This window comes from Manis javanica, chromosome 3, assembly GCF_040802235.1.
Source record: "Manis javanica isolate MJ-LG chromosome 3, MJ_LKY, whole genome shotgun sequence".
Taxonomy (NCBI): Eukaryota; Metazoa; Chordata; class Mammalia; order Pholidota; family Manidae; genus Manis; species Manis javanica.
In genome coordinates this window covers 77,786,585-77,800,422 of record NC_133158.1, presented here as the reverse complement: position 1 = coordinate 77,800,422, position 13,838 = coordinate 77,786,585, and the positions used below count along the sequence as shown (strand labels likewise).

The window sequence follows — 13,838 nt, the reverse complement described above, 5'->3', positions numbered from 1 at the left end:
ATTTCATGAAGATACCACTTGAAAAGAACCTTGAAAAAGGAATAAAATTTCAATAGGTTGAGATAAAGAGAAGAGTACTGCAGGAAGCAAGAATGACAGGGTATTAAGATAAAAGTGAATAAGGATGGGCTTTGTTTACTAAATGGTTTATAATTCAATTTTGCTGGCCTATGTAATATGTGTAGAGTTATTGGTAGATGGCTAAAAAGGCAGATCAGTGTCATATTATCAAGACCTTCAAATGCCAAACTATGTTTGAACTCATTTTGACAGGCAATAAGAAATTAACTAAAAGTTTCTAATGGGAACTGCATTCATAGAGTAGTTTAAGAATAATAATAGTGGTAATAATGGATAGGAAAACAGAGACCAAGGATATAAAGAGACTAGTTAAAAAGACAAAATAACAATTTAGGTAAGATACAGAGTACTGGAATGATCATGATGACAGAAGAAAGAATAAATAAATTTGAGAGACAGAACTTACTAAAATTGGCAACTAAACATGCAGAGAGGAAAGGGAAGGTAAAGAATCAATGGTAATGCAGACCCATTCCCACCCAAGACAGAATAACAGGGACCAAATTTACTCTCCTGATTGTAATGAGCAAAAAAATCAGGTAAAGTATGTGAAACAATAGCTTCAAAACAGTAGGCATCAGGCAAAAAGAGAACAGCGATCCTTGAGAAATGAGAAACAAGGTGAGTTCCATTAATGCCTGAGCTTACTGCCATAAGTCTCCAGGCTGCAGCACAAGAAGGAGTAACCCAAGAAGAACCGGGAAGACTCCCTAAATTGAGGAGATGATGAGAGTCAGGAGGAAAGTAAAGTAGCTAGACTATGCAGATCAAAATACCAGAAAGGAAAGAGCTGTCTGTAGAGAGAAGTCCATATAGGTGCAGAGTCCTCAAGTACTTAGCAAAATTTTGATCATTGCATGCTTGTAAGGAAAATACCTATGACTGAGGAAAGAACTACCTGAAAGACCAGAGGGAATGGTACCCAGCATTCATACACGTTGTTGGAATAATGCCTGTTCCTACAAGCCAGGCTAGAAAACCTCATAATTCATGAGGCATTGAGCAGAAGATATAAAAAAAATCCAAATCAAACTTCAAGAGACTTTACAATGCCTGAGATGAAGAGTAAATGATAATGTGAGATTTTTGAGCCTGAGAGAGTAGAATTAGTATTATTAATAAAATAGTAGGGTTTAAGTAAGAAGATAATAAATTTGGCTTGCGGGAGATCAGTGAATTAGGAAACATCTCAAAGAGTTGTGAAATAATTAGGTCTAGGGATATAGTACAAAATGAATGCCAGAAACAAATTATCTTTGTATTAAAGTTCATAAAACTTTCCTATCTATTCCTTCAGCTTGACTGTACAAAAAGATGAAAATTATTTTTAATGGAATAGTGATAGGGATTCTTTAAATGACAGTTAACTCTTATAGTACTTAAAGATACAACAGATAGCTACAGAGTTGCTTCTTTCCAGTTCCCAAAGTGGTTTGTATTTATGTAAGTACTTCCTTCACCACAAAAACACAATAGTCAAAGAAGAATAAATCAAAAACAAATAAACAAAAACTAAACCAAAAAAAAAGAACAGTAATTCTTCTGAAGTATATTGTATCTATGGGGAGTAAAGGAAAGAAACTGAGTCAATACTGTTGATTAACTGATGTTGGTAGGCAAAATTTTTTTCGAATCTGCAATCTTGGCAGGTAACTTGTGGTTAGAGTTAAGTACTTCAGAAATAGACAATTACTTTATAATTCATATCAAAACCTATAAAAAATGAGATCATTTATCATTATACTTACTTAAGATAGAAATCAATGATTACATCATTAAGAAACTCCCCTTCTTCTAAGCACTCCAGATCTTCACTAGTTACTCCTAGTCCCCCTTTAGTAGGTGGTGGAGGATACACAATCAACCTTAAAAAGTAAAAATAAATATCAAGTTATTAAAAAATTGAAATAAACTTGAATGGAAAATTCTAGTATCAAAGAGATATGTGTTACAGAATAGTAACAGGGCAGTGGTATTCAATAATTAAAATGTGTAGGGTAAAAAATATTTAACAGGATTTAAGCTATTACATTTTCCTAATTTATTTATTAATAGTTATTAATAGTACTAATAAGTAGTTAGTATTAAAAACTAATTTAGTTATTAATAGTACTCTCATTGAGTATCTTTTCATTTCCAGTCCTTCCCACCTGAGCTAGTGTTAATATTTAACTAATCAATAGGTTGTATCTCATAATCAGTTACAATTACACACAATGTTAACTTCCAACAAACTGATGTGAAAAACCATAGAAGATTTTCCTATGCTTCATTTTCCAACTCAGTTTGAATCCCTAAGGTTAGTTCCTTTCCATTCAAAAGAGCCATAAATCAAAAACTATGCTCTTCTACTTGTGGCTAGTCTACAATAGCAACAGGGCAATAAAGAAATAACATGAGAGCTTAGAAGACAAGTTTTCCTTAACATAGTGCTTACAATATAAAACTTAAGAGAACATAAATGAAATGAACAATTAGAATATAACCAGTGTGGAAAAGTAGAAAACAGATGACAACTAATTAGGCATCTTTCTCTGGAAGCCTCCATTAAACCTCACTCATAAGAGCACAACTATTCTTTGTAGTCAATTATAGTCAATTTCTGACAATAATCTTGGAATAGGGTGGTGCTTGTTGCACAAATGTAGTTAATAAACTTGTAATATGTACTTCTTGAACCAGAAAGATTCAGGAAGATAAGGGTCACCTGTAATTTGATTTTATCTTTGTAACCCTGGTACCTAAATCAAATAAGAATATTTAAAAATTTCAAATGCTGATACAATAATTACACTTTTATTGACTATCTTCCTATTCTGCTTTCATTTGTTTTAACAGAGAAAAAAAATCAGAGGAATAGAAATCACCCTCAACTGCAGATTCCCTATTCTGGCTTAACACCATGAGAAGACATGTAAAAGACAAAATCTGAACAAAGAAGCAACTTCTGAAAGGTTAAGTTTTGATACACCCCCAAAGTACCTTAAACTGAAGCACATTTTAATAAATAATTTCACTTTTCCTATCATATATTCAGATATGAAATACATAGTTTTAAAAACCACATGCTGCTACTCAAATATATTCAATAAATGCTTTAATATTACCAAACTTGACATTTGGGTTGTCATTTATGTTTTACTGAGATAAAACTAAGTGAAATGATACCAATTGTTTCCCTAAGAAAAATTCCTTACCTTTTTCATAAAAAATAATTATTCCTATTATTAACTATTAGCATGAAATCAAAACTCAAAACATTTAAAACTACTTAAAATCAGCACCATGAATGAAAACTGCTAACGTGCCCACCAGTTACTAAATGGGATATAACATAGTACTTACTTCTGAACAGGTCCAGTGTGTCTGACTTCTCGCCATTCTTCATCTGGATTAGATGTAATAGAAAGTGAGTAGCAACCACTACTCTGCTTCTGCAGGAAGGTGTAAGTAGGCTTGGGTGTATCCATATTTGTGGGCTGACAGAAAATGGCAAAGAAAAAGGTCTTCTTATAGATACATATTAATTCTCAAAAGGACAAAGTAAAAACCTAGACTTTTAAGAGAAAATGTGAGCAAAAGCAGTATTGATGAATTTCACCTATACTTCTATAATTTCTCAAGGATATAACCAAATCAAAATTATACTTTGGTCAAAAGATACTACATATACAACAGTCACAGTTTACCATGAAGTGTCACATATCTGGGCTTTATAATTAAGAATTTGAAAACTTTTCAGGTTAAAATGAACAAAAGAGGTGATAAATAGTAGGAAAAAATAAAATTTAAAAGAGAGACTGGAAAAAGTTTATAATAAAGTAAATTGGTATTCTATTATTAAATGAAAAGCATGAAAACTTGTATATACAATATAATTACCATGCAAAATTTTTGCCAAAGTATGCATAAAGAAAGATGGCAGTATAAGAGAAAAAAGATGGCAGCATGAGAAGTATGGTAGAAAACTCCCAAAACCACATATATTTTGAAAACACAGCAAATACAACTAGTCCTAAAAGAGAGACCAGAAACAACAGCCAGTATACATCTGGGAGAAGTCAACAACTCACAGAAAAGGGTAAAGTGAAAAGCTGCGACATGGCGGGACCCAAGCACTTCCCCTACCCCAGCTCACAGGCAGAAGGAAGAGAATCAGAGTGTGGAGGGAGTGGAAGCACAGGACTGCTAAATATCCAGGCCTAGAAATCTACCCTGGGAGAAAAGACCCACACTGCATGGTGCTCTGGAGATTAGAGGGGCTGAAAACCAATGTCGGGGACTAAGACTGCAAACAGGTTCCAACAACCAGCTGTCCTATGACAAAAGAAAAGCAGGCACTTTAAAAGACTCCTAAACAGTCAGAAGGCTGCTAAACGGGGGCAAGGGTTTTTATGAGAAGAAACAGGTGGACAAAATCATCGTAGTACACTTAGCCCAGCAGGTTGGAAACTTTCAGGAGCTCAGGTGCCCTATTCTCCTGGAAGGCAATGAAGTCCAGAGGACCATCACCACGATAAGCAGACTGCCGCTCATTCCTCCGAGCCAGCACCTATGCTGTCAGCATCATTGCAGAAGAACAGCAAGAGGGCAGCACCACCTACAGCAACTACACAGCTAAATGCAGAGGCTTCTTTCTGCGTGAGGCTAAATGGCACATACAGCAGAAATAGGCACAGCAACCAGGAAGCATGAAAGGGCTTTGCCCTCCTTGCAAATAACCACACCACTTGCCTGCGATCCCCACCATCACCTAGGTCAGCAGGAAGGCAGCCCCAATCATGGCAGCATAGGGGATTAACCTAGAGGACACTCTTGGTGCCCGGTTGACCACCACAGACAGTGGAGACAGGCATTGCAACCAGAAAGCAAAAGAGGGCTTTCTCCTCCTGGCAAAACCCACACCACTCACATAGGACCCGCACCATTGCCCTAGGCCATCCTGAGGGACATCCCATACACAGCAGTTTAGATGATTAACTGAGAGGCCGCTCCCTGGGTTGGTTAACCAGCATAGAGAGTAGAGACAGGCACTGCGACTGGCAAGCAGGAAGGGACTTTATCCTCCTAGCTGATACCTGCGCCACTGGCTGGAAACCACTCCCATCGCCCCAGGATGCTGGAGAGGTAGAAGAACCTTGTTCAATTCAAAATCCCTCAACACCAGACAGAGGACTCAGTGAAACTGAAATCACCAATATTCCTGAAGATGGATTCAAAATAAAAGTCATAAGCATGCTAATGGAGATACAGAAAGATCTTCAAGAGCTAAGGGATGAAAGAATTCAGGAGGGAGATAACTGAAATGAAACAAACAATGGAGGGATTTAAAGGCAGATTAGATGAGGTGGAAGAGATAGCTAATGGAATATAAATCAGAGACCAGGAATACAGAGAACTTGAAGCAGAGAGAGAAAAAAGGATCTCAGGGGCTGAAAGAATATTAAGAGAACTGTGTGACCAATACAACAGGAAAAATACCCACATTATAGGGGGTACTAGAAGAAGAAGAGAGAGAAAATGGGAGAGAAAGTGTCTTTGAAAAAATAATTGCTGAAAACTTCCCCAATCTGAGGAAGGAAATAGTTTCTCAGGCCATGAAAGTCCACAGGTCTCCCAACACAAGGGACCCAAGGAGGACACCACCAAGACATATAATAATTAAAATGGAAAAGATCAAGGACAAGGACAGAGTATTAAAATCCCCCAGAGAGAGAAAAAAAGAAGACCTACAAAGGAAAACCCATCAGGCTATCATCAGAATACTCAGCAGAAACCATACAGTCCAGAAGGGAGTAGCATGATATATTCAGTGCAATGAAACAGAAGGGCCTCAAACCAAGAATATTCTATTCAGCGAGATTATAATTTAAATCTGAAGGAGGGATTAAACAATTCCCAGAGAAGCACAAGTTGAGGGAATTTACCTCCCACAAACTGTCTCTACAGTACATTCAAAAGGGACTGCTCTGTACGGAAGTGTGTCTCAGGCTAAATAGCTGTCACCAGAGAAAATAAAACCACACTAAAGGAAGTAGACCAAATAAATATTAACCAAATGCAAAATTAAATCAGCTACCTACAAAGTCAGTCGAGGGATACAGAAAGAGTACAGAATATGACACCTAACATATACAGAGTGGAGGAGGAAGAAAAAGAAGGGAGTGAAAAAAGAATCTTCACACTGTATTTTAATAGAGTAATAAATTAGTTAAGGTAGACTGCAAGAAAGCAAAGAAGCTGCCCTTAAACCTTTGGTAACCACAAATCCAAAGCATTCCATGGCAGTAAGTACCTATACACCAATAATAACCATAAATGTAAATGGTATGAATGCACCAATCAAAAGACCTGGAGTTACACAATAGACAAAAAAGCAAGACCCACGTTAACGCTGCCTACAAGAGACTCCCTTCAAACATAAAGACATACACAGACTAAAACTGAAGGACTGGAAAAAGATATTTCATGAAAACAATAGGGAGAAAAAAGCAGGTATTGCAGTACTTGTATCAGATAAAATAGACTTCAAAACAAAGAAAGTAACAAGAGACAAAGAAGGACATTACATAACAATAAAGGGGTAAGTCCAACAAGAGGATATAACCATTATAAATATCTATGCACCCAACACAGGAGCACATATATACATGAAAAAAACACGGACAAAATTAAAAGGGGAAATAGAATGCAATGCATTCATTTTAGGAGACTTCAACAGACCACTCACTCCAAGCACAGATCAGCCAGACAGAAAATAAGTGAGAAGACAGAGGCACCAAACACATTAGAATAGATAGACTTAACAGACATCTACAGAACACTCCACCAAAAAGCAACAGGATACACATTCTTCTCAAGTGCACACAGAACATTTTCCAAAACAGGTCATATACTAGGCCAAAAAAAGAGCCTCAGTAAATTCAAAAAGATTGAAATTGTACCAACCAGTTTCTCACACCACAAAGGTATGAAACTAGAAATAAATTGTAAAGAAAACAAAAAGGCTCACAAACATATGGAGGCTTAGCAACATACACACAAATAATCAATGGATCAATGACCAAACTGAAACAGAGATCAAGCAATATATAGAGACAAATGAAAACAACAGGTCAATACCCCAACTTCTGTGGGATGCAGGGAAGGCAGTTCTAAGAGGAAAGAATATAGCAATTTAGGCCTGTCTTAAAGAAGGAAGTACAATCCCATATGAAAAGCCTAAATTCAAAACTAATGAAACTGGAAAAATAACAAATGAGGCACAAAGTCAGTAGAAGGAGGGACATTATGAAGATCAGAGAATAAATAAATGATATTGAGAAGAATAAAACAATAAAAATAATTAATGAAACTAAGCACTGGTTCTTTGAGAAAATAAACAAAACAGATAAACCCCTAGCGAGACTCATCAAGAAAAAAAGAGAATCTATACACATAAACAGAATCATAAATGAGAAAGGAAAAATCAGTACGGACACCACCAAAATGCAAAGAATTGCTGGAGAATACTATGAAAAATTATATGCTAACAAACTGGATAACCTGAAAGAAATGGACAACAGTCTATAAATATACAACCTTCCAAGACTGACCCAGGAAGAAACAGAAAATCTAAACAGACCAATTACCAGCAATGAAATTGACTCAGTAATCAAAAAACTACCAAAGAACAAAACCCCAAGACCATATAGATTCACCGCCAAATTTTATCAGAAATTTAGAGAAGACATAATACCACTCTCCTTAAAGTTTTCCAAAAAGTAGAAGAGGAGGGAATAATTCCAAACTCATTCTATGAAGTCACAATCACTCTAATACCAAAACCAGGTAATGACACCACAAAAAAGAAACCTAAAGACCAATATCCCTGATGAATATACATGCAAAAATACAAAGGAAATATTAGACACCAAATACAAAAATACATCAAGAGGATCATATATCATGAAAAATTGGGATTCATCCCAGGGATGCAAGGATGGTACAACATCTGAAAATCCATCAACATCATCCACCACATCAACAAAAAGAAGGACAAAAATCATATGATCATCAAACACAGGTGCTGAGGAAGCATTTGAAAAAATTCAACACCCATTCATGATAAAAACTTAACAAAATGGGTATAGACGGCAAGTACCTCAAAATAATAAAGGTCATATATGATAAACTCACAGCCAATATTATACTTAACAGGAAAAGCTGAGAGATTTTCCTCTAAGATCGGGAACAAGACAAAGATGTCCATTCTCCCCACTTGTATTCAACATAGTATGAGAGGTCTGAGCCACCGCAATCAGGCAACACAAAGAAATAAAAGGTATCCAGATTGATAAGGAAGAAGTTAAACTGTCACTATTTGCGGATGACATGATATTGTACATAAAAAAAACCTAAAGAATGCACTCCAAAACTACTAGAACTAATACCAGAGTTCAGCAAAGTTCCAAGATACAAAATTAACAAACAAATCTGCAGCATTCCTTTACACTAACAATGAACTAGCGGAAAGAGAAAACACAAAATTGCATCAAAAGAATAAAATACCTAGGAATAAACCTAACAAAGGAAGTGAAAGACCTATACTCTGAAAACTACAACACACTTATGAGGAAAACTAAAGATACAAATAAATGGAAACACATCTCATGCTCATGGATAGGAAGAATTAATATTGCCAAAATGGCTATACTGCCTAAAGTAATATACAGATTCAATGCAATCCCTTTCAAAATACAAACGGCATTCTTCAATGAACAGGAACAAATAGTTCTAAAATTCATACAGAATGACAAAAGACTACGAATAGCCAAAGCAATCCTTAGAAGGAAGAATAAATTTGTCAAGATTATGCACCACAAAGCCACAATAATCAAGACAATTTGGTACAGGCACAAGAACAGATTCATAGACCAATGGAACAGAATAGAGAGCCAAGATATGAACCTACACATATATGGCCAACTAATGTATGATAAAGGAGGCATGGATATACAATAGGGAAATGACAGCTTCTTCAACAAAACTGGACAGCTACATGTAAGAAAATGAAACTGGATAATTGTCAAACCCCATACACAAAAGTAAATTCAAAACGGATCAAAGACCTGAATGAAAGTCATGAAACCATAAAACTCTTAGAAGAAAATATAGGCAAAACTCTCTTCAATATAAACATGAGCAAAAGGAGGATTAAAGATGGCAGTGTGAGAGGTTAAACAGAGGCTTCCTCTCAAAACCAAATATAATATAAAAATATAATTAATACAACTAATCTGAAAGAGCAAGCACTGCGCCAAACTGAATACACATGGAGAAAAGAATAAACCTCATGGAACAGGGTAACATAACAAAGCCATGGTCCAGCAGGACCCAAATGCTCTCCCCACCCCAGTTCACCGGCAGGAGGAAGAGAAATGGAGCAGGGAGGGAGTGGAGGCCTGGGACTGCTGAATACCTAACTATGGAGATCTGCTCTGGGAGCACAAACCTACATTTCATGGTGCTTGCGTGGTACTCTCATGATTAGGGGATTGGAATGCTAAGACAGGCAGAATTCCTGGAGAGACTGAGATTCCCACCGCTTGTGGAAAGCAGGGATCCATATCCGGCTGCTCTGGGACAAAAGAAAGGCAGGCAGTCTGAGAGACTTCCTAATAGCAAGAGGGCTGCGAAAGGGGCAAGGATTGTACAGAGCTTACTTCTCACAAGAAAGGACAGGTAGAAAAAATTGTCCAGGTGCACTTTGCCCTGCAAGTTGGGAGCTTTCACAATCTTCAGGTGCTCGAGCTCCCTGGCTGACTACACAGCTCCAATTATCACCTCGGTGATACGCAGCCTACTGCACCTTTCTCCCAGCCAGCCCCACCTGGTTCACAAACCAGCAAACCCTACCCTGGCATTACGCCAGCCAGAGGGAAGCCCCATCTACAGCAACTACAAACACAAAGCACAGAGGCCTATACCTGTGTGCTCGGCCCACTGGTTCAGGTAGTAGAGACAGGTGTAGCAGCTGGGAAGCAGGAAACAGCACTTTCCTCACCCCAGGCACTAATACCACTCCCCTAGCGACCCCCAACATTGCTTCACAGGCTGAGCAGCTCCAGAATGTAGAGCTTCTGGACACTAGGGGGTGCATATACAAATATGAAATGCCAAAGGAACCTGATTCAAAGTAAAATCATTAATACAATTCCTGAGAAATAATTAAATGACATCGACCTCATGAATATTCCTGAAAGGAAGTTCAAAATAAAAATTATTAACATGCTCATGGAGGTACACACAGATATTCAAGAACTCAGGAATGAATTGCGGTCGGAGACCCAATTGTCGAAGAGCACAATGGAGGGTATTAAAAGCACATTAGATATGGTGGAGGAGATAATAAATAAAATAGAAACTGGAGAAGAGGAATACAAAGAAGCTGAGGCACAGAGAGAAAAAATGATCTCTAAGAGTGAAAGAATATTGAGAGAACTGTGTGACCAATCCAAACAGAACAATATTCACATTATAGGGGTACCAGAAGAAGAAAAGAGGGAAAAAGGGATAGAAAGTGTCTTTGAGGAGGTAGTTCCTGAAAACCTCCCCAATCTGGGGAAGGATATAGTCTCTCAGGCCATGGAAGTGCACAGATCTGCCAACACAAGGGACCCAAGGAAGACAACAACAAGACATATAGTAATTAAAATGGCAAAGATGAAGGATAAGGAGAGACTATTAAGAGCAGCCAGAAAGAGAAATAAGATCACATACAAAGGAAAGCCCATCAGGTTATCATCAGACTTCTCAGCAGAAACCTTACAGGGAGTGGCATTATGTATTTAATGCTATGAAGCAGAAGGGTCTCAGAACAAGATTACTTTATCTGGCAAGATTATCATTTAAATTTGAAGGAGGGATTAAACAATTTCCAGATAAGCAAAAGCTGAAAGAATTTAGCTCCCACAAACCCACCCTACAGTCTATTTTGGAGGGACTGCTATAGATGGAAGTGTTCCTAAGGTTTAATAGCTGTCACCAGAGGAAATAAAACCGCAGTAAAGAAAGAACAGCTAATTACTAAGGAAATGCAAAATTAAATTAACTATCCTCAAAGTCAATCAAGGGATATAAAGAGTACAGAATATGATACCTAATATTTAAAGAATGGAGGAGGAAGAAAAAGGAGGAGAAAAAAAGAACTTTAGATTGTGTTTGTAATAGCATATTAAGTGAGTTATGTTAGACTCTTAGATAATAAGGAAGTTAACCTTGAACCTTTGGTAACCATGAATCTAAAGCTTGCAACAGCAATAAGGACATACCTATCGATAATCACTCTAAATGTAAATGTATTGAATGCACCAATCAAAACACATAGAGTCACTGAATGGATTAAAAAAACAAGACCCATCTAGATGCTGCCTACAAGAGACTCACTTTAAACCCAAAGACACACACAAACTAAAAGTGAAGGGATGGAAAAAAATATTTCATGCAACTAATAGGGAGAAAAGAGGAGTTGCACTACTTGTAAAAGACTTCAAAACAAAGAAAGTCACAAGAGACAAAGGAGGACATTACAAAATGATAAAGAGGACAATCCAACAAGAAGATATAACCATTATAAATATCAATGCACCCAACACAGGAGCACCTACATATGTGAAACAAATACTAACAGAATTAAAAGGGAAAATAGAATGCAATGCACTCATTCTAGGAGACTTCAACACTCCACTCACTCTGAAGGACAGATCAACTAAACAGAAAATAAGTAAGGACAGAGAGGTACTGAACAACACATTAGAACAGATGGACCTAACAGATATCTACAGAACTCTACACCCAAAAACAACAGAATACACATTCTTCTCAAGTGCACATGGAACATTTTCAAGAATACATCATACATTAGGCCACAAAAAGAGCCTTGGTAAATTCAAAAGGATTGAAATTATACCAACCAGTTTCTCACACCACAAAAGTATGAAACTAGAAAGAAATTAAACAAAGAAAATGAAAAATCCCACAAATACATGGAGGCTTCACAACATGCTCCTAAATAACCAATGGATCAATGACTAAATAAAAACACAGATCATGCAATATATGGAGACAAATGACAACAATAATTTAACACCACAAAATCTCTTGGATGCAGTGAAGGCCTTGCTAAGAGGAAAGTATATTGCAATACAGGCCTACCCTAGGAAAGAAGAAAAATCCCTTATAAGCAGTCTAAACTCACAATTAACAAAACTAGGAAAAGAAGAACAAATGAGGTCCAAAGTCAGTAGCAGGAGGGACATAATAAATATTAGAGGAGAAATAAACAAAATTGAGAAGAATAAAACAATAGAAAGAATCAGTGAAAGTAAGAGCTGGTTCTTCGAGAAAATAAACAAAATAGGTAAACCCACAGCCAGACTTAATCAAGGAAAAAAGAGTCTCCTCACATAAACAGAATCAGAAATGAGGAGGGAAAATCACTATGGACACCACAGAAATACAAATAATTAGAGAATATTATGAAAAATTACATGCTAACAAACTGGATAACCTAAAAGAAATGGACAACTTTCTAGAAAAATACAACCTTCCAAGGCTGACCCAGAAAGAAATAGAAAATCTGAACAAACCAATTACCAGCAACAAAATTGAACTGATAATCAAAAAACTACCTAAGAACAAAAATCCCTGGACCAGATGGCTTCACCACTGAATTTTATCAAACATTTAGTGAAGACCTAATACCCATCCTCTTTAAAGTTTTCCGAAGGGTAGAAGAAGAGGGACTACGTCCAAACTCATTCTATGAGGCCAGCATCATTCTAATACCAAACCAGGCAAAGACACCACAAAAAAAAGAAAATTGCAGACCAATATCCCTCATGAATGTTGATGCAAAAATAGTCAACAAAATATTAGCATACCGAATTCAAAAATACATCAAAAAGATCATCCATTATGATCAAGTAGGATTTATTCCAGGGATGCAAGGATGGTACAACATTCGAAAATCCATCAACATCATTCACCACATCAAGAAAAAGGACAAAAACCACATGATCATCTCTATAGATGCTGAAATAGCATTTCACAAAATTCAACATCCATTCATGATAAAAACTCTCAACAAAATTATATAGAGGGCAAGTACCTCAACATAATAAAGGCCATATATCACAAATTTACAGCCAACATTATACTTAACAGCGAGAAGCTGAAAGCTTTGCCTTTAAGATTGGGAAAAAGACAAGGATGCCCACTTTCCACACTTCTATTCAACATAGTACTGGGTGGGCAAGCCACAGCAATCAGACAACACAAAGAAATAAAAGGCATCCAGATAGGCAAGGAAGAAGTTAAACTGTCACTGTTTGCAGATGACATGATATTGTACATAAAGAACCCTAAAGAATCCAATCCAAAACTACTAGATCTAATATCTGAATTCAGCAAAGTTGCAGGATACAAAATTAATATGCAGAAATCTGTGGGATTCCTTTACACTAACACTGAACTAGCAGAGAGCAAAATCAGGAAAACAATTCCATTCACAGTTGCATCAAAAAGAATAAAATACCTAGGAATAAACCTAACCAGGGAAGTGAAAGACCTATATCCTGAAAACTATAAGACACCCATGAGAGAAATTAAAGAGGATACCAATAAAGGGAAACACATCCTGTGCTCATGGATATGAAGAATTAATATTGTCAAAATGGCCATTCTGCCTAAAGCAATCTACATATTCAATGCAATCC

General features: G+C 36.7%; 1 protein-coding gene across 11 annotated transcripts in view; it reads right to left on the bottom strand.

Annotated features, from left to right (window-relative positions):
- SENP7 (SUMO specific peptidase 7) overlaps positions 1-13,838 on the bottom strand; it is a 195,622-nt gene that overhangs the window by 12,072 nt on the left and 169,712 nt on the right. For all 11 annotated transcript variants that reach the window (XM_073231720.1, XM_073231718.1, XM_073231719.1 and 8 more), the window contains 2 exons: positions 3,427-3,560; positions 1,830-1,946 (listed from right to left, as the gene is read on the bottom strand). In XM_073231720.1, the coding sequence (XP_073087821.1) occupies positions 1,830-1,946; positions 3,427-3,560 (251 nt within the window). The remainder of the gene's footprint in view (positions 1-1,829; positions 1,947-3,426; positions 3,561-13,838) is intronic.